General features: G+C 42.6%; 1 protein-coding gene across 2 annotated transcripts in view; it reads right to left on the reverse strand.

Annotated features, from left to right (window-relative positions):
* Positions 1-22,909, reverse strand: part of SAMD8 (sterile alpha motif domain containing 8) — a 147,479-nt gene that overhangs the window by 73,212 nt on the left and 51,358 nt on the right. For both annotated transcript variants that reach the window (XM_044297609.1, XM_044297608.1), the window contains one exon: positions 9,133-9,713. In XM_044297609.1, coding sequence (XP_044153544.1) covers positions 9,133-9,698 — 566 coding nt within the window. In that variant the 5' untranslated portion in view covers positions 9,699-9,713. The remainder of the gene's footprint in view (positions 1-9,132; positions 9,714-22,909) is intronic.

The raw sequence follows: 22,909 nt of genomic DNA on the forward strand, positions 1-22,909 counted from the left end.
ACTGGCTGCCGTTTCCTCCTCTTAAAGGTAGATGATATGGCAGTTTCTGGGGGTAAACCGGCTCCAGACTAGCCGGAGCGGGTACCCTGCTTTTACCATATGTCCAGCCTTAGCCTCATGCCGTGGGAGGATCAAATGGAATAGAAGCAAAGAATAGACCCCATACTCAAACCCATAAAGGGAAGAGGTTCGATACCTCTGGGGTTCTCTGAAATAAAAATAAGTAAAGTTAAATCTTCACCTCCCAGCACGGTTGGCCTCTCTCTGTGTTGCCCCAAGTAGGGATAGGAAACAATAAGGGAGTGGGTGGGAGGGGTAATTTAAACACTCTCTCTGTGTTCCTGTCCGTACATAGGTCAGGGGTCAATGTCCTTGTGGCTGTCATGGTGGACGGAAAATGGAAAATAAGTCCTCACACAAGACAAATTGCCAGGAAAATAAAATACGGCTGTCAGAAAATGGCGACACAAACTTTTTTCTTCAAAAAAGCTTTTATTGTGTAAAAGGAGCAAGACTTGACAAAACATTTATAATATGTGTAGCTCTGTAACTTTACTGACCAGCAAAATAAAGTTAAAGGGGTTTTCCGAGATTTGCATTAGTACTTGATCTGTGGGGGTCCGATACCGTGACCTCCACTGATTACAAGCATAGCGCTTCTTCAATTCTCAGCCCTGCAGTATGCACATACAGAGGTTTATGACTTCAAAGAGGTTGTTGCCATATTCAGAAGAAAATGGGTGTAAAAAAAAAAAACTGTGGGGTGCTTTTTCTCCTGTTACATTTTGTGAAAATGAAAAAAAAAAAAATTGGCCTAAAGCATTCTAAATTCTATGACCCACCTGTTGAATTAAAGTTGAATTAAAGTGCTCGTTATAGCTCTCACAGGGCTTAACAACATTAGGGCTCAGGCACCGCATGTATTTTCCGGTCCGGAAAGAATGTACTGAAATTAATGGTTCCGCATACGGGCCACAAAAAACACAGAACGGACAAAACATACATTCGTGTGCATGAGCCTGAGATACCTGTAATGTATTGTATTTAGGGGTGCACCGAAATGAAAATTCTGGTCCGAAACCGAAAATTCAGGATGCCCTTGACCGAAAACCGAAACTGCCTTTTTGCCCAAATACTTTTAAAATACTTTTTTTTAATGATATTTATAACAGTGCCATCCACAGACCCCAACCCACCCCATAACAGTGCCATTCACAGACCCCCACCCACCCCATAACAGTGCCATCCACAGATCCCCCCCTCTGCAGTAGAACATTCAATATAGCCACATCCCACTCACAGGGCTGTTATCTTAATGCTGGCCGGCCGGGCAGACGAGCAGCAGCGTCACGACTGACGTCACATGCCTGCGCCGCCTCCATCATTCAGAAAGTAGGCCGGGCACATGACGTCAGTCGTGACGCTGCCGCTCGTCTGCCCGGCCGGCCAGCATTAATATAACAGCCCTGTGAGTAGGATGTGGCTATATTGAATGTGAACGCACCGGCCTCCCCGCTATTTTCTGCCGATATGTACCAATATCGGCCGAAATGGATTAGGCCCATTTTCGGCCGCCGGAATTTCGGTGCACCCCTAAATTGTATTATAATCTATTGCATTATAATGTGCGATCCTGCCAGAGGTGCGGAATTCAGAGCGGGACCTCACACTGACACATGCAATTTTCTCGCATTGAGCTCGCTTGTGTGTGTTTGGCCTAAAAAGCTGAGAAATTCATATAAAGAATAAAAATAAAAAAAATACATCAAGGTAAAACATAACTAATTTAACACTCACAATGTTTTACGACAAAAACCATCTCAAAATCTAATTTGCAAAAATAGGACTGGTCAGGAAGGTGAAAACTGGTCTTGAAGGGGTTAAAAACAGATCTCTTATTTTTACTAAAGTAAACATCACTTTGTATGACTTATGTGACAAATGTTATACTACTAAGTATGGCATGCGGTATTTCTATTTTTTAAATGTTACTATACAGAATGTGGAGTCATTGTTCTACATGCACACCCCCTTCTTCCAGTTAGGGCTTATGCACACGGCCGTTACGTGCATTCGAGTCCGCAATTTGCGGTACCCGAAGCACGGACAACATCCGTGCAGATTCTGCAGATGGATCAATTGAATGGGTCCGTGGTCCCTCCGCTCCGCAAAAAAGTAGTGCATGCACTACTGCAGAGGCACGGACAAAAACCCCATGGAAGCACTCCGTTGTGCTTCATTAGAGTTCCACACTGGACCTTCCGGATTGCAGACTTATTCAAGTGCACGTGGCCGGGACCCACATATTTGCAGCCACGGACAAGATTGGGCATTTCTATCATATGGCTGGCCGTTCCATTCCGCAAAATGCACACGGCTGGTATCTGCAATTTGTGGACTGCAAAACACATAGGGTCATCTGAATGAGCCTTAACAGTGGGCTGCGGAGAGAATACAGTATAGGCTTGTGAGATAAGAGGTCTGGCAAGATTACACTGCAATCCAGTCTGACTGGACAGCATCAGGGCAGTGAAAAACACTTCCACTTGGGAATAGAATGCCAGAGACCGCCAACTTGCATATTAGGTACCAGAACGTATAGGCCCTGTAATTTGGGAGGATTCAAGAAATCAGGAAGGTAGGCAACTGAAAAAATGTAAACTGTAAAACAGAAGTCTAGATATATATATATCACTTGACTTGAAAAAGGTTCTGGGAGAGAACCGAAACGTTGTCTCTGCTGACATGTGTGAATAAATTGCACATTTTTCTACTTCAAGGAGTGCCGCAGTTTTTTCTGTGTTATATATATATATATATATATATATATATATATTTCATTATTTGAGTAAAATAAATATAATGTATTACAACTTTCTAGTATATTTTATGTTTCAATTGCTCAGAATTGCTTATGATTTGCGGTCAGTGAATGAAGACATTCTTGCTTGCTTTCGCAGGCTATTATATACTATATACAATAGTGTACAGTGTGGATGCAGTATTGTGGTCACTGATACACACTAATGTACATCTTTTTCAGCAGACAAGGTTGCGGTCTTGAGCTGTTTGGATCACTTGACATTGGAGCCATGTGACTGAAATTTCAGAAGACACTGTAGTTCACGCTCTGCTGGACTGCAGACAGTCAGCATTTGTGAGACAAGTTTTGCCACATATTATTCAATTTCTCCATCTGATATTAAGCAACTGATAAAGGCAAGCACACATTTCACCTCATTAAGTGTAATATAAAAGCACTACCGTCAACTATTAATACACTGTATATTTTAATATAACGATTGTGCCATCTGCTGCGATCATCTTAAAGAAACCCTGTCACCATAAAATGCTGTTTACTCTGCAGCCAGCACGTTACAGAGCAGGAAGAGCTGAGCAGACTGAAATATTGTTTTATAGGAAAAGATTCAGTAAAACACGTTATTTATACATTCATCTCTCTGCCATTTGTGAACCAACCTGTACATAGGTGAGGTCTCTTCAGTGATTTATAGCTGTACACAGGGGCAGACTTAAAAGGGTAGGCTATGCTACCAATGTCAGATAGATGCAAGTCCCAGAGGTGGGACACACACCAATCTCCCGAATGGGCTCCCGAAAGTGAAGAAGACCACACAGTGAAAACGCTGCCACCCTCCATTCACTTTTATAAGAGTTATGAAAATAGCCAAGTGCTGGCTCGGCTATTTCCAGCAGTCCCTTAGAGGTGACTGGAGAGGCGGCCATGCATGTGCAGCGCACTCTACATTCCCTTCTGTGGGACTTCTAAAAAATAGCTGAGGGTGCTCACTTGGCTATTTGCAGATCTCCCATAGAAGTGAACGGCGAGCACATGCGCAGGATGCTCTCCTTCACCTTCAGGGGGTGGTCTGGAGAGGTGGGACCTGCACTTATCTGACATTGGTGGCATATCCTATCAATATATTATCATTGTCTAAGATGACAACACCTTTAAGTATAGAAAGAGCAGAGGTTTAAATGTATTAATTACATGAATATTTTCCCACAAAACAATTTATTACACTTCATTTTGAGGTGACAGGTCCACTTTAAACTGAACCTACTGACATGTTACAGATAAAGCCCAGGTACTGAGACCCACACAAATCACTTGGACAAAAAGGCAAAAGTACTCAGGATTTTTGTACTGAACCATTGACTGGTATTTAACCCCTTAACCTTCTAACACTTTAAAGGGCAGCTGTCTGCAGATTTGGACCTATGAAACTGGCTGACCTGTGGGCTCTGCTCAATGTCAATGCCTCCATTGCCCCTCAGAGGCTCATTTGCTTATATTAAAACTTTAGCTTACTCAGCAATGCAGGGGCATATGAACATGGGACCAACACAGATTCTTTCTGTTGCCAAGAGTACATGCTACAGGTCAGCCAGTTTCATAAGTACAAATCTTTAACCCCCTAATGCATAACGCCATGCATGTACAGCTGGGGATGCATTGCCAGAATGCATTCTGCTGTACATGCATGGCGGGCTGATTGGGTGTAAAAGCTGATGCATTAAGCGTTTTCATAAAAATAAAAGTTTCAAATTAAAAAACGCCCCTTCGTCGTCGGCGCCGCACAGACAGAAGGAGCGACCTGCCCCTTTAACCACTTCAGCCCCGCTAGCTAAAACCCCCTTCATGACCAGAGCACTTTTTACACTTCGGCACTACACTCCTTTCACCGTTTATCGCTCGGTCATGCAACTTACCACCCAAATGAATTTTACCTCCTTTTCTTCTCACTAATGGAGCTTTCATTTGGTGGTATTTCATTGCTGCTGACATTTTTACTTTTTTTGTTATTAATCGAAATGTAACGATTTTTTTGCAAAAAAATGAAATTTTTCACTTTCAGCTGTAAAATGTTGCAAAAAAAACGACATCCATATATAAATTTTTCGCTAAATTTATTGTTCTACATGTCCTTGATAAAAAAAAATGTTTGGGCAAAAAAAAATGGTTTGGGTAAAAGTTATAGCGTTTACACACTATGGTACAAAAATGCGAATTTTCGATTTTTGAAGCAGCTCTGACTTTCTGAGAACCTGTCATGTTTCCTGAGGTTCTACAATGCCCAGACAGTAGAAAAACCCCACAAATGACCCCATTTCGGAAAGTAGACACCCTAAGGTATTCGCTGATGGGCATAGTGAGTTCATAGAACTTTTTATTTTTTGTCACAAGTTAGCGGAAAATGATGATTTTTATTTTAATTTTTTTTTTTTCTTACAAAGTCTCATATTCCACTAACTAGCGACAAAAAATAAAAAATTCTAGGAACTCGCCAGGCCCCTCACGGAATACCTTGGGGTGTCTTCTTTCCAAAATGGGGTCACTTGTGGGGTAGTTATGGGCCCCTACATTGCCAGGGCAGTATATGTGTGAGAAGTACTTTGCAATCAAAATCTGTAAAAAATGGCCTGCGAAATCCGAAAGGTGCACTTTGGAATATGGTCCCTTTGCCCACCTTGGCTGCAAAAAAGTGTCACACATCTGGTATCGCCACACTCAGGAGAAGTTGGAGAATGTGTTTTGGGGTGTCATTTTACATATACCCATGCTGGGTGAGAGAAATATCTTGGCAAAAGACAACTTTTCCCATTTTTTTATACAAAGTTGGCATTTGACCAAGATATTTTTCTCACCCAGCATGGGTATATGTAAAATGACACCCCAAAACACATTCCCCAACTTCTCCTGAGTACGGCGATACCACATGTGTGACACTTTTTTGCAGCCTAGATGCGCAAAGGTGCCCAAATTCCTTTTAGGAGGGCATTTATAGACATTTGGATCCCAGACTTCTTCTCACGCTTTCGGGCCCCTAAAAAGCCAGGGCAGTATAAATACCCCACATGTGACCCCACTTTGAAAAGAAGACACCCCAAGGTATTCAATGGGGGCATGGCGAGTTCATAGAATTTTTTATTTATTTTTTGCATAAGTTAGCGGAAATTGATTTTTTTTTTGGTTTTTTTCTCACAAAGTCTCACTTTCCGCTAACTTAGGACAAAAATTTCAATCTTTCATGGACTCAATATGCCCCTCACGGAATACCTTGCGGTGTCTTCTTTCCAAAATGGGGTCACATGTGGGGTATTTATACTGCCCTGGCTTTTTAGGGGCCCTAAAGCGTGAGAAGAAGTCTGGAATATAAATGTCTAAAAATGTTTACGCATTTGGAATCCGTGAGGGGTATGGTGAGTTCATGTGAGATTTTATTTTTTGACACAAGTTAGTGGAATATGAGACTTAGTTTTTTCTTACAAACAAAAAAATATATATATTTCCGCTAACTTGGGGCAAAAAAAATGTCTGAATGGAGCCTTACGGGGGGGGGGGGGGGGGGGGTGATCAATGACAGGGGGGGTGATCAATGACAGGGGGATGATCACCCATATAGACTCCCCGATCACCCCCCCTGTAAGGCTCCATTCAGACGTCCGTATGATTTTTACGGATCCATGGATCGGATCCGCAAAACACATGCGGACGTCTGAATGGAGCCTTACAGGGGGGTGATCAGGGTGATCACCCCCCTGTCATTGATCACCCCCCCTGTAAGGCTCCATTCAGACGTCCGTATGATTTTTACGGATCCATGGATCGGATCCGCAAAACACATGCGGACGTCTGAATGGAGCCTTACAGGGGGGTGATTAATGACAGGGGGATGATCAATGACAGGGGGTGATCAGGGAGTGTATATGGGTGATCACCCGCCTGTCATTGATCACCCCCCTGTAAGGCTCCATTCAGACGTCCGCATGTGTTTTGCGGATCCGATCCATGTATCCATGGATCCGTAAAAATCATACGGACGTCTGAATGGAGCCTTACAGGGGGGTGATCAATGACAGGGGGTGATCAGGGAGTGTATATGGGTGATCACCCCCCTGTCATTGATCACCCCCCTGTAAGGCTCCATTCAGACATCCGTATGATTTTTACGGATCCATGGATACATGGATCGGATCCGCAAAACACATGCGGACATCGGAATGGAGCCTTACAGGGGGGTGATCAATGACAGGGGGTGATCAGGGAGTGTATATGGGTGATCACCCGCCTGTCATTGATCTAGGGCTGCAACGATTAATCAATGTAATCGATTATATTCGATAACTGGATTCGTTGTCGACGAATCCAGTTATCGAATAATCGCCGATTCGTTGCTATGTGGGCGGGCGGTCCCTGCATCTTTATTTTACCTTTTTACAATGACGCTCCTGTAACAGCCAGGCAGAGCGGACGGCGGCGTAACGTCACTCACTCACGTGACACGCCTGCTCTGCCTCCTTCATTCATGAGGTGGGCGGAGCAGGTGCGTCACGTGAGTGAGTGACGTTACGCCGCCGTCCGCTCTGCCTGGCTGTTACAGGAGCGTCATTGTAAAAAGGTAAAATAAAGATGCAGACGTGATTAGTCCGACTTATAAGCATCGGGGCCGGGGCTGTTATGGGGAGGGGGGAGGATCTGTCTATGGCACTGCTATGGGGAGGGGGGTCTGTGTATAGCACTGCTATGGGGAGGGGGGAGGATCTGTCTATGGCACTGCTATGGGGAGGGGGGGTCTGTGTATAGCACTGCTATGGGGAGGAGGGGGGGTCTGTGTATGGCACTGCTATGGGAAGGGGGATCTGTGCACTGTTATGCCCATAACAGTGCACATATCCCCCTCTCCATAACAGCGCCACCCACAGATCCCCCTCTCCATAACTGCGCCACCCACAGATCCCTCTCCATAACAGCGCCACCCACAGATCCCCCTCTCCATAACTGCGCCGCCCACAGATCCCCCTCTCCATAACTGCGCCACCCACAGATCCCCCTCTCCATAACTGCGCCGCCCACAGATCCCCCTCTCCATAACTGCGCCACCCACAGATCCCCCTCTCCATAACTGCGCCACCCACAGATCCCCCTCTTCATAACTACGCCACCCACAGATCCCCCTCTTCATAACTACGCCACCCACAGATCCCCCTCTTCATAACTACGCCACCCACAGATCCCCCTCTCCATAACTGCGCCGTCCACAGATCCCCCATAATAGTGTCGTCCACAATTTGTTTTAATATGGCCTTTGAACATATTTTTTCAAGTAAGATCATATAAACCTCTGTTTTGTAATTTTGTCGTTTTTGCCGATTAATCGTAGAAATTAATCGGCAACTAATCGATTATTCAAATAATAGTTAGCTGCAGCCCTACATTGATCACCCCCCTGTAAGGCTCCATTCAGACGTCCGCATGTGTTTTGCGGATCCGATCCATGTATCCGTGGATCCGTAAAAATCATACGGACGTCTGAACGGAGCCTGACAGGGGGGTGATCAATGACAGGGGGGTGATCAGGGAATTTATATGGGGTGATCATGGGTGATCAGGGGTTTATAAGGTGTGGTGTTTGGTGCGACTGTACTGAACTGCCTGTGTCCTCTGGTGGTCGATCCTAACAAAAGGGACCTCCAGAGGACCAGGCAGCAGGTATATTAGACGCTGTTATCAAAACAGCGTCTAATATACCTGTTAGGGGTTAAAAAAAAAATCAGATCTCCAGCCTGCCAGCGAGCGATCGCCGCTGGCAGGCTGGAGATCCACTCGCTTACCTTCCGTTCCTGTGAGCGTGCGCGCGTTCACAGGAAATCCCGGCCCTCGCGAGATGACGCATATATGCGTGACTCTGCGCAGGGCCGCCGCCTCCGGACCGTCCATCTGCGTTAGGCGGTCCGGAGGCGGTTAAAGCTGACCTACAGAAGTAAAGAAAAATGTCTGAGTTGTTATGGAAACCTGGTGTAAAACTGTGTGTATATGGAGACTGAGGGCATACATGCTTCTATTGGCTGATAAGGGTCATGTGACCAGGCCACTATTTACTAAAGCATTTTTGAGAATCTCAGGAACGGTACGTCCTAGAGAGCAGAGGCCCGGTCTAAAACCTTCCTGGACATCTGATGTACCTGTGTGCCAAATTTCATGATTGTAAATGCAACGGTGTGGATTCCTTTAGCGGACATACACACATACATACAGTCAGCTTTATGTATTAGATAAAGTGTTCGTCGACTGTGAGAGCAAGTATATGCCTTAAAATATTTACGCACCTGTCTAGAAAGATGTCTGGCAGAGGTGGGTACGTTTGCATGTCAGGAACTCGCTCATGTACAATAACCATGACAAAGGAGGTAAAACCAAAAACTATAAAAACATAAACACAGCTGATAGCCGTCTTCCAGTACTCTGGGTCCAGTCGCTTTGGTAAAGGTTTGTTTTTCCCATTAGAGTATTGGTGTGGTTCTACACTAGAATCTGTTCCATGTTCAAAGTCTTTTGCAAGGTCTCCATTACATAGCCAGTCAGGACTTGCTGGGGAACAAATGCTGAGGGTTCCTGGTGCTGGCTCGTTGCTTAACCCCAACTCTTCTAGAACACTGGCATGCTGTTTTTGGAGTTTACGGATAGAAAGCATAAGGCGTTTGATATCCCCAAGCACTTTAATTTCCAGTGGTGGAGAGCGCAAATCATACTCTGTTAATGCTAACATCGCTGTGCCATCTAGACGATGCTTGTTGCACAGAATATCTACATAGTCACAAAAGCCTTCTTCTCTTAGCCACTTTGCGACATGTTTCGTAGTCCAACGGCGAATGCATAACTGACTGTTGGCCATTGTTTTAGCAGACACCTGTAGAGAAACACAAATTGTTAAGCTTGGATTGTATTGCCATTTACACAAGGTGTGCTGTGGGTTTGGAACTAGGTGGTCTGTGGATGGCACTATTACTGGGGATCTGTGGATGACGGACACTGTTATGGGGGGATCTGTGGATGACGGACACTGTTATGGGGGGATCTGTAGATGACGGACACTGTTATGGGGGGATCTGTGGATGACGGACACTTATGGGGGGATCTGTGGATGACGGACACTTATGGGGGGATCTGTGGATGACGGACACTGTTATGGGGGGGAACTGTGGATGACGGACACTGTTATGGGGGGAACTGTGGATGACGGACACTGTTATGGGGGGAACTGTGGATGACGGACACTGTTAGGGGGGAACTGTGGATGACAGACACTGTTAGGGGGGAACTGTGGATGACGGACACTGTTAGGGGGGAACTGTGGATGACAGACACTGTTAGGGGGGAACTGTGGATGACAGACACTGTTATGGGGGGATCTGTGGCTTTCACTGTTACAGGGGGATCTGTGGCTTTCACTGTTACAGGGGGATCTGTGGCTGGCACTGTTACAGGGGGGGATCTGTGGATGGCACTGTTATACATGTGTCATTCACAGACCCTCCCAGCCCATAACTGTGCCATCCACAGATCCCCCGCCGCTCCTGTATACTAATATCATATGTCTTATTCAATTAATAGTTTTTAAATATGCCTCTTTATTCCTAAAAGTACCTTAAATCCGAAGCGCTTCAGTACAATGCCGGCAGGCCGGGCAGCCGGCGCGGCGCGGCGCGTCACTCACTGACGTCACTTGCCTGCGCCGCCTGCTTCATTCATAAAGTAGGCGGCGCAGGCACGTGACATCAGGGAGTTACGCTGCCGCCCGCCCAGCCTGCATACTACTGAAGCGCTAAGGATTTAAGGTACTATTAAGCATAAAGGGGCATATTTAATAACCATTCATTGAATATGCCATATTTTATTAGTACACCGGAGCGGCGGGGCGGGCCTTTAGTACAGTGACTGCACCGCCCCGCCGCTATTGCCGGCCCCAGCTCCTCCAATTTCAACTGCATTTAGAATTTAACAACTTTAGGATGACTTTATTGGAACCATTTTTAGCAAAATCGTCCGACAATCTAATGTGTATGGGGGCCTCTTGACTCTCCCCCAACAGATGACCTAGACGGAAGAAAAATATCAAGCACTTTGAATTTTATCCAGGAGATAAGCCGCTGCGAGAAGTGACAGGCTGCGGCTTTCTACTGTACGTTTTTCCCATTGAAATCACATTCATGTTCAGCTAAAGAAAGTGTGTATGAGGGTGTTTGGAGAATGTTGGGAGTTGCACTAGGTGCATGGGAAGACCATGTTTTTTTAACAGTTTCCTACCTCATGTACATCTTCCCATACTTTATTTTTTTTTACTTTGAACTTTTCAGACCAGTTTTCACCATGTAAACAAATCAAGTAGTCAGTGTACAGCTTGTATACATTTGGTGTGCCCTTAAAATAACTCAACACACAGCCATTAATGTCTAAACCACTGGCAACAAAAGTGAGAAAGTGAGTACACCATTAAGTGAAAATGACCAAATTGTGCCCAATAAGCTATTTTCACCGTTCTACAAAAGTATGTGAACCCTTTGGAATGATACGGATTTCTGCACAAATTGGTTATAAAATGTGATCTGATCCCTTCATCTAAGTCACAACAATAGACAATCACAGTCTGCTTAAACTAATAACACAAAGAATTAAATGTTTTTATTGAACACACCATGTAAACAATCACAGTGCAGGTGGAAAAAGTATGTGAACCCTTGGATTTAATAACTGGTTGAACCTCCTTTGGCAGGAATAACTCCTGTAGTTGCAGATCAGACGTGCACAATGGTCAGGAGTAATTCTTGACCATTCCTCTTTACAGAACTGTTTCAGTTCAGCAATATTCTTGGGATGCCTGGTGTGAATCGCTTTCTTGAGGTCATGCCACAGCATCTCAAATCGAGTTGAGGTCATGACTGGGCCCCTCCAGAAGGCGTATTTCCATACTGTTGTTGATTTACTTCTATGCTTTGGGTCGCTGTCCTGTTGCAACACCAATCTTCTGTTGAGCTTCAGCTGGTGGACAGATGGCCTTACGTTCTCCTGCAAAATGTCTTGATAAACTTGGGAATTCATTTTTCATTTGATGATAGCAATCCGTCCAAGCCCTGACGCAGCAAGGCAGCCCCAAACCATGATGGCCCCACCACCATACTTCACAGTTGGGATGAGGTTTTGATGTTGGTGTGCTGTGCCTCTTTCTCCACACACAGTGTTGTGCGATTCTTCCAAACAACTCAACTTTGGTTTCATCTGTCCACAGAATATTTTGCCAGTACTGCTGTGGAACATCCAAGGTGCTCTTGTGCAAACTGTAAACGTGGAGCAAATTTTTATTTATTTTTTTATTTTAATTTTTTACAGCAGTGGCTTCCTCTGTGGTATCCTCCCATGAAATCCATTCTTGTTTAGTGTTTTATGTATCGTAGATTTGCTAACAGGGATGTTAGCATATGCCAGAGACTTTTGTGAGTCTTTAGCTAACACTCTAGGATACTTCTTCACCTCATTGAGCAGTCTGCGCTGTGCTCTTGCAGTCATCTTTACAGGACGGACACTCCTAGGGAGAGTAGCAGCAGTTCTGAACTTTCTCCATTTATAGACAATTTGTCTTACTGTGGACTGATGAACAGCAAGGCTTTTGGAGATACTTTTATAACCCTGTCCAGCTTTATGCAAGTCAACAATTCTTAATCGTATGTCTTCTGAGAGCTCTTTTGTGCGAGACATCATTCACATCAGGCAATGCTTCTTGTGAAAAGCAAACCCAGAACTGGTGTGCCTTTTTTTTTTTTTATAGGGCAGAGCAGCTGTAACCAACACCTCCAATCTCCTTGATTAGACACCAATTAGCGCTTGGAGGTGACAGTCTAGGGGTTCACATACTTTCTCCACCTGCACTGTGAATGTTTACATGGTGTGTTCAATAAAAACATGGTAACATTTAATTCTTCGCGTGTTATTAGTTTAAGCAGACTGTGGTTGTCTATTGTTGTGACTTGACCAGATCACATGATGAAGATCAGATCACATTTTGTGACCAAATTTGTGCACACATATACAGGTCCTTCTAAAAAAATTTGCATATTGTGATAAAGTTCATTATTTTCTGTAATGTACTGATAAACATTAGACTTTCATATATTTTAGATTCATTACACACCAACTGAAGTAGTTCAAGCCTTTTATTGTTTTAATATTGATGATTTTGGCTTACAGCTCATGAAAACCCAAATTTCCTATCTCAAAAAATTAGCATATTTCATCCAACCAATAAAAGAAAAGTGTTTTTAATACAAAAAAAAGTCAACCTTCAAATAATTATGTTCAGTTATGCACTCAATACTTGGTCGGGAATCCTTTTGCAGAAATGACTGCTTCAATGCGGCGTGGCATGGAGGCAATCAGCCTGTGGCACTGCTGAGGTGTTATGGAGGCCCAGGGTGCTTCGATAGCGGCCTTAAGCTCATCCACAGTGTTGGGTCTTGCGTCTCTCAACTTTCTCTTCCCAATATCCCACAGATTCTCTATGGGGTTCAGGTCAGGAGAGTTGGCAGGCCAATTGAGCACAGTAATACCATGGTCAGTAAACCATTTACCAGTGGTTTTGGCACTGTGAGCAGGTGCCAGGTCGTGCTGAAAAATGAAATCATCTCCATAAAGCTTTTCAGCAGATGGAAGAATGAAGTGCTCCAAAATCTCCTGATAGCTAGCTGCATTGACCCTGCCCTCGATAAAACACAGTGGACCAACACCAGCAGCTGACATGGCACCCCAGACCATCACTGACTGTGGGTACTTGACACTGGACTTCAGGCATTTTGGCATTTCCCTCTCCCCAGTCTTCCTCTAGACTCTGGCCCCTTGATTTCCGAATGACATGCAACAGTCCAGTGCTGCTTCTCTGTAGCCCAGGTCAGGTGCTTCTGCCGCTGTTTCTGGTTCAAAAGTGGCTTGACCTGGGGAATGCGGCACCTGTAGCCCATTTCCTGCACACGCCTGTACACGGTGGCTCTGGATGTTTCTACTCCAGACTCAGTCCACTGCTTCCGCAGGTCCCCCAAGGTCTGGAATCGGTCCTTCTCCACAATCTTCCTCAGGGTCCGGTCACCTCTTCTCGTTGTGCAGCGTTTTCTGCCACACTTTTTCCTTCCCACGGACTTCCCACTGAGGTGCCTTGATACAGCGCTCTGGGAACAGCCTATTAGTTCAGAAATTTCTTTCTGTGTCTTACCCTCTTGCTTGAGGGTGTCAATGATGGCCTTCTGGACAGCAGTCAGGTCGGCAGTCTTACCCATGATTGCGGTTTTGAGTAATGAACCAGGCTGGGAGTTTTTAAAAGCCTCAGGAATCTTTTGCAGGTGTTTAGAGTTAATTAGTTGATTCAGATGATTAGGTTAATAGCTCGTTTAGAGAACCTTTTCATGATATGCTAATTTTTTTAGATAGGAATTTGGGGTTTTCATGAGCTGTATGCCAAAATCATCAATATTAAAACAATAAAAGGCTTTAACTACTTCAGTTGGTGTGTAATGAATCTAAAATATATGAAAGTCTAATGTTTATCAGTACATTACAGAAAATAATGAACTTTATCACAATATGCAAATTTTTTTTAGAAGGACCTGTACACACCTCTATATCTATATCTCTATATATCAGGAAAAGATTTGGCAACACCAATTCACAATAAATGCCACTGGGGCTATGTTCCAGGGTATAACTTCTTACCCAAGAAATGTAGAAAGAAACAGACAGCACTTCCAATAGAAAATCATGATTTAATCAACCCAAGTGGGACAGTGAGGCAACGTTTCGGCTCGGGCATAGAGCCTTTCTCAAGCATAAAACATAAGTGCAATACAGAGTATAAATATACAAACATGATTAGGGGGTGGAGCATGATAATTACAATATAATTATAATAAAATAGTAAGAGCAATATAAAGTGACATGATGCAGTGTGTATAACAGCGATTATAAAAAGCATAATTGCATGTGAATTACAAGAATTGTATAACAATAAAGTGCAACAATGAATAAAAATCCATAAATGACATCAATACATATCAGCTGCTGTGTATCATAATAATTAGATTAAAATATGAACAGGTGGGGCAAAGGATAAGATCAGCAACATACCCATCAGGTACATCGTAAGTCCACATGTGGTCAATGGCCAAACTTGGCGTGTAACAACTAGCAGTGCGCAAGCGCCAGGTTGCCTCTCGAATGTATGATATCATGCCGTAACCAGTACGTCTCCTCCCCATTCAGACGCAGAAGACAGGAAGATGATACCAATGTTCCAACGTGCATGCCCACATCATAACATGACAGGAAGCGCCATATTGGATGTTGGCAAAGTTGTCCCAAGTTGTAATACTATTATAATAACGGCTGGCAGGAAGCAAATAGAGGAAGGGGACACTCCTTGACAAAGGGGTACACCATCCTAATAATTGGGCATGCAATATGAGCCCGACTGGCACCGCAGTGCCAATCGCGCAACTAAGCACCGCCCCATACACGCCTCCTACCACAGCCAAAGACAGGGTTCTACTGACAACTATGGGATGCATTATAAAAAAAAGTGTACATCAAGGCTCAACCTGGACAATGGCACAGATGACAATAACACAATTATATTTAACAAGCATGGGATTACGATGTTATTCCGTAGAGTATGTTTGTGTCTTCTCCATATTACTCCACATCATTCATCGAAAATTCTACAAGAAAGACAATAGAAATCATATGTAAAAACGTATACAATCACTTATGTTCAACAACACTCACCACTACAGGATGTAGAGACAAAACATAAAAGCAAAAGACATTGTAAAGCAAACCAGTCCTTTAAGAATATACCCCTGGATTGTAATCAATATTCAGACCATTCGGTCTCAAGGTATTCAATGTATGATATGTATCCAAAATAGCTCCTCCTTTTTTAATAGCAAAATTCTGTTACCTCCTCGTCTAGGTAAAGGAATGTGATCAATAATCCAACATTTTAATTCTTTCTCTGAGTGATTTAACTCTACAAATTGTTTGGGAATGGGCAAATCCTGGCGTTTCTTCCTAATGGTGGATCGATGGTTATTTAAACGGGTTTTCAGATCTGTTGATGTCTCACTCACACAGGGTGGATAAAAATCAATGATTTATTTAAAATCGAAAAAAATCTGATTTTTTTTTAAATTTAAATCAGAATTTTTTATATAAAATTCTTTTTGAGGAAAATATATTACCATCCAAAGGTTATTTCACTTTTTTTAATTATGTAGAATAAGGCTGTATATGTTTAATTTTTTTGTTAAATTCCATTAATCCATTCGCAATGTCATGCTCTTCCAGAGGTTTTTGTAAGATTACTGGGTAGTTTCTCTGCCTACAAGATATTATCACAGATGCTTGGTTTAATTTTGGAGTTCTCAAAACTGAATTTATAACATTAAAAGAGTTGAGAAAAAGATCTTAATCCCAACTTCTACAAAACCTATAAATACAGAATCAACCCCTTCAGTGCTAAGTTTAAAGTTCAGTGAATAGAATATAAACACATCTGCACAAGAAGAAAGTGAAACTAAGTGTAAGGAGGAAAAGGAAAGCATACAAGGAGTACTATAAAATGAAAGTGAAACTTTCTGAGCACAGTACTGCACAGCCACAGACAGACAAGTCTTTGGATCTTTTTGTGTGTATGACCTGAGGTTTATCACATTCTTTCCTTGGAGGGAAAAAACTATAATGGCAGCAGGCTGTAAAAGAGACCCAGTTTGGGAATATTTTAATGAAGTTCCTTTACCTATCGGTAAGGCAGGCATGCGTGCAAAATGCAAACACTGCAACAAACATGGATGTTTCAGTTGAATAAATCATATTTAAATTGTTATTATTAAGGTAATGATTCTTTTTCTCCTTCCTAAGGACAACAGAAAAATTGTCCAAATATGAATCTCTATGTAAAAAACTATGATTTAAATCAAATCCACCCTGCACTCACGTACAATAATTTGCAAGGGCAGCTTAAGAAATATATCACAAAGTTAGAATTAAATGTGAGGTACAAAGGAATCGAATACCTCACATCAGTAGTTGGATGTATAAAAGCTCTACCCTTGCAAATATGTTTACAATTGACACAGCTGAGACATGGGATGCAACCCTGACTCCGCTGGGTCAATGTGCCCTGCAATAATCTGGGACCGGGACCAATATCTGCTCTCACCAACTGGTCGTGCAAATTCCTGGATCTCCGATAGGAGAACAAAGGAGGGTACCTAAATTCCGGAATTTGATTCAGGCAACCTCCCAAAATACCCCAATGTTTTGCGATGACACGGTTAACCTCATTACTATGGGAGGGGAATCCTGGTATGGAATCACTTTACATCCTTCCTCATCAATGTATCATGTCTATCAATAGTATGTATCTTGTTAATTTGAGACTGTAATAACTTGGGTGGATAACCCCTTTGTTTGAACTTATTAACCATGACGTCAAGCGTGTCATCAAGAACATCGGGATCGGAAACAATCCTTTTGGCTCTCAAAAATTGTGAGAAAGGGAAATGTTTGACCATATTACGTGGATGACCACTGTCAAAGTGCAAGAGGGTATTCTTGTCTGTCGGTTTAGTAAATAGGTACATATGTAATTGTCCCTCATGATACTCGACAGTGGTATCCAGAAATTGGATCTCAATGTCTGAGTGTACAAGGATAAATTGCAACTCCTTGTTAACACTATTCAAATATCGCTGGAAATCCAACAATTCAGAGCAGTCCCCAGTCTAAATAAGGAAGATGTCGTTGATGTATCTCCATCACCGCAGTATATTGCTGCGGTGGTGGGATACATGGACGACATCCTCCTCAAAACATCTCATGAATATATTAGCGTATGTAGGTGCTACGTTCGACCCCATAGCCACACCCCTTATTTGTTTGTAAAATACATCCTGAAAGAGGAAGTAATTGTGCCTCAGAATAATATTGAGGAGATCTATAATAAAATCACACGCTTGTGCGATAAGCAATGACATGTCTAACATACGTCTAACCGCCATGATGCCAAGGTCATGGTCGATCAAATTATATAATGATGTCATGTCAAAAGATGTTAGATTTACACAAAGTCAGTGGTATCCTGAATACATGATTGTGCCCCACAAGCAAAATTACGCAGGATTTTGTCCCAAAAAATTGAAATGTTACTGAAAATAGACTCAGAGCGTGACACAATAGGGCGACCCGGAGGGTTAATCAAAGATTTATGCACTTTTGGAAGCTGGTGAACACTGGTGTGACCGGATGGTTCACTGTGGAAAATTCAAAAAGATCACTGTTAATGATGCCAGCTAGGACTGCGTCGGTTAAACATTTATTGATCAACCTAGCAATGTCAAATTTGGGATCAGTCTGGAGTGCTAAATATACATCCGTATCAACAAGTTGTCGTCTGATCTCCGCAATATATTTGGGAGGTAGCCAAGACGACAACTGCAACCCCCTTATCTGCGGGTTTCACAGTAAGGAGGGGGTCATTTCTCAGTTGTTCAATGGCCTCAATCTCCAACCGTGTCAGATTGGGATTTTTAAATTCACTCATATCATACAATGTTTTATAGTGTGATAGTTCAGACCTGACCGCAGTCATGTAGGCATCAATGGCAGGTTTGTTGATCACAGGAGAAAAATGACTCTTAAGAGACAGACTGAGACCTCCCAATGAGAGCTCACTCAATTGGGCTGTACCAGACCGTGTCTTAATCTGAAACCAAGCTTTGAGTTTAATCCTGCGAAAAAAATCTGACAAACCAATATCTAAATCAAACCAATTAAGCGAAGTAGATGGACAAAATGTCAATCCCTTATTCAAGACACTTACTTGTGCAGGTATACCTCACATGTAATTCTAACTTTGTGATATAGGTCTTAAGCTGCCCTTGCAAATTACTGTATGTGGGTGAGACATTAACAGATCTGAAAACCCATTTAAATAACCATCGAGCCACCATTAGGAAGAAACGCCAGGATTTGCCCATTCCCAAACACTTTGTAGAGTTAAATCACTCAGAGAAAGAATTAAAATGTTGGATTATTGATCACATTCCTTTACCTAGACGAGGAGGTAACAGAATTTTGCTATTAAAAAAGGAGCTATTTTGGATACATACATTGAATACCTTGAGACCTAATGGTCTGAATATTGATTACAATTCAGGGGTATATTCTTAAAGGACTGGTTTGCCTCACAATGTCTTTTGCCCTTATATTTTGTCTCTACATCCTGTAGTGGTGATTGTTGTTGAACATAAGTGATTGTATAAGTTTTTACATTTCTATTGTCTCTTTCTTGTAGAATTTTCGATGAATGATGTGGAGTAATATGGAGAAGACACAAACTTACTCTATGGAATAACATCGTAATCCCATGCTTGTTAAATATAATTGTGTTATTGTCATCTGTGCCATTGTCCAGGTTGAGCCTTGAGGTACACTTTACACTGGAAAGCAGCCAGATCACAGAGTTCCGTCCTAGGGGCTCTTTTTTTCTGGGCCGGAGATAAAACAGTATTATCTGTGTCCTGAACAGTCAAAAAAAACTGAACTGAAGACATCCTGAACGGATTGCTCTCCATTCAGAATGCATGGGGAGAAAAAAACTGATCAGTTCTTTTTCGGTATAGAGCCCCTAGGACGGAACGCTATGCCAGAAAAGAAAAACGCTAGTGTGAAAGGTACTAAGAGATTACCGTAAATACTAATGACTTCTATTCCTATAGTAATAGTTCCAAGTTGAAAATTGAAGGTGAGGGGACATGTGAAAATTCGGGGTTGTCCAAGTGCCCATGTGGGCTCTAGTATGTTGGACGTACCATGAGAAAATTAAAAACCAGAGTTCAGGAACATACCCGGACTATAAGAAAGGGATTAGAGACCCATTGGAAGGGGGGTGGGGGGGGAGGGGGAGATCCTGTAGCGAAAATTAACCGGCATGAGGTTGAATGGATTTATAAGTTGGGACCTTGCAACCACATAGTTTAAACATTGAATTTTACTCAAAACCCTGTCTAGTATAGACTTTTGAAGAGCTAATGAACCTGTCGACTTATTTAGAGCGCTCGAACAGTATAGTCAACATTACCTATGAACAAGAATAGTGGACTCCATGTGTATCTCAGAATATAAGGCCTGAACTGAACGAAACAGAGGATGACAGTGAGCTGGAGATTTATTAATGAATAGTATTAGTAATTTTCCATTGGCCCATTTGTAACACATGATCAGAGAAATAATTGAATGAAACACTGGTAGTTACCCGTTATTGGCGGGCTTATACCATGCGATAGGGAAAATAATGAGTGGTGGGTTAGTAGTAAGATCTTATTGGTGGAACCAGAATACCTGATCGAAAGGTGTGGGACAAGAGTGGACTGTGATAGGTTTAAAACCTATCTTAGTTGATGGAGATACGTAAGGGGAGTGAATTCGGTTATCCTTTAACAAATAGAATATGCTGGTGTTCTAGATGAGGTGACTAATTGGAGATTGATCATATGAAATGTGTTTTATATATGCTTGTATTTACGTTAAGAACTGATTATATACGAGTTTGAGAATGTGGAATTATTTGTTTTAAATTGATTGATAGGGAGGAGTATTACCCTCCTGGCCTGTATAAGATTAACGCCCCAAACAGGGTGAAACATATGCCCCTGAAAAAGCAAAGGTGAAACCTAGGTTGGGCGAGAGACTAGGTTTTTTTATTATCTTGAAATGCTGTTGTTTTTAAGGATTCTGCAAGTATAATAAATGCTGGAGGTTTGCCTTTCATCTGCGGTGCTTCACTATTTGTGCTCCTTTTCTGTCCGTTTAAAGAATGTGAAAATAGAGAAGGGGGTGAAATCTGCCTATTGCCTCAGTGCTTTTATATTGCGTCTCTACGGTGTCCAAGGATCAATCAGGCTTCCAAAATTTGAATTAAACAGCTTCCCTACGCGTTTGGAAAGGGCTGTGTTGCCCAATCTCATCAGGGGACTTTTAAACAAGTGTGCTGCTAGTTACTGCATATGGCAGAATAACCTGCTAAAGTTGCATATGGATATTACACCACATTCTCGGGTTTAATCCCAACGGTGACACACATCGTGAGAACATAAGCTCCACGTAAGAGCGCTGGATCTCAGGAGTGGTGGTGTCTGGAACCTTAGAGGTGAGTTGATTTATATTTTTTTTACTGATCTGAGGTCTAATTAACATGGGCGGTCTGATCTGAGGTCAAATTAACATTAGGGGTCTGAGCTGAGGTCTGATTAATATTAAAGGGACACTGACAGGCCCAATAACCATAATTAGCTGTACATATCCATGCTCAGGTCTTCTAATGTGCATTAAAAACATAAGTATCCCCCCTGTCCACATTATGAATACAGTTAACTCACGTTTTATAACCTGAACTAATCGCTGTTCTTTCTCCCCAAGGGGCGGGGTTTCAGCTACTCTTGCGCCCATGCAGCATCAGCCCAAATGCCATTTTTGAAGCGCCGCCCAGCTCATCAATATTCACTTAGCTGGGCGGCTTCTGCAGTCCCCGACCTTCCGAGATCCGGCGCATGCCCAATAGAAAGCTATGGGCATCGGACTCTTTTTCAGCTTCTGCGCATGCGCCCAGCACCCATAGCTTTCTATTGGGCATGCGCCGGATCTCGGAAGGTCGGGGACTGCAGAAGTCACCCAGCTAAGTGAATATTGATGAGCTGGGCGGTGCTTCAAAAACGACGGTTGGGCTGATGCTGGCTGGGCGCAAGAGAAGCTGAAACACCGCCCCTTGGGCAGAAAGAACAGCGATTAGTTCAGGTTATAAAACGTGAGTTAACTGTATTCATAATGTGGACAGGGGGGATACTTATATGTTTTTAATGCACATTAGAAGACCTGTGCATGGATATGTACAGCTAATTATGGCTATTGGGCCTGTCAGTGTCCCTTTAACAAATTCATTTAGCAAGTCTGATGTATCACTTTGTTTTTACTAATCCAAACGTTTCGGAGATAGTTTTTTCGTGGCACATTGTACTTCATGTTCGTGGTAAATTTGGGTCAATATGTTTTAACTTTATTTATAAAAAGTTATTTACAGAAAATTAGAAAAATTTGCAAATTTTCTACATTTTCTGACAGATACTTTTAAGACAGAAAGTTATACGTTACAAAAAAGTATTAATTCACATCCACCATATGAAAGCTTATAAATTTTAGATGCAAATTTTAAAAAATGACTTATCACTTCCCGACTGCCAAATCCCTATAAACGTCCTGGGCAGTCGGGTTCATCTCTGAGCGGACTTTCTGAAGATCCTTTTAGAGATGGTAGCTGCACGCTAGTTGTGCAGCTGCCGAGCGTGATGCCCGCTGTCAGTGACAGCAGTGCACCCCTGGGAGAAGGCAGGGACCGTTCATGGGTGTCCCTGCCTTCTAGATCACTGTATACACAGCGCTCAACGAGCGCTGTGTATACAGCTGAGGAAGCGATCTGCTGCTTCCTGTCCCAGCCCGGTGTTCATCTGACCACTGGGGCCGGGAGACTGCAGGAGCTGTCGGGTCTTCCATAGACCTTGATCAGCCCTGCAGTGCTGTATACTGCTGTAAAGCCTCTCTGGGGGGTGTATTTCCACTGTAACTGGGGCTACTATATCAGCCCTAGTTAGAGAATTTTTTTTTTTTTTTAACTAACGAAGTAAAGTTAAAATGTCCCCCAGAGGTCTTGTATGACCTTATGGGGGACAAAGTGTGAAATAAAAAATAAATTAAAAAAAGTGTTTAAAAAAATATTATAAATAAATAATTAATTAATTAATAAAACCAATTTCCCCCCAAATCCCCCCCCAAAAAAAACACACAACACATTGCACCAAAATAGATTTTTTGTTAGCTCACCTCCCAAAAAACCATGTTAATTAATCAAAAAGTCGTATATACTCCAAAATGGTAGCAATAAAAATGTCACCTTGTCCCGCAAAAAATAAGCCCTCACACAAGACTATAGCCAGAAAAAAAAAAATGTTTTCTAAA

Source organism: Bufo gargarizans, chromosome 6 (genome assembly GCF_014858855.1).
Source record: "Bufo gargarizans isolate SCDJY-AF-19 chromosome 6, ASM1485885v1, whole genome shotgun sequence".
Classification (NCBI taxonomy): Eukaryota; Metazoa; Chordata; class Amphibia; order Anura; family Bufonidae; genus Bufo; species Bufo gargarizans.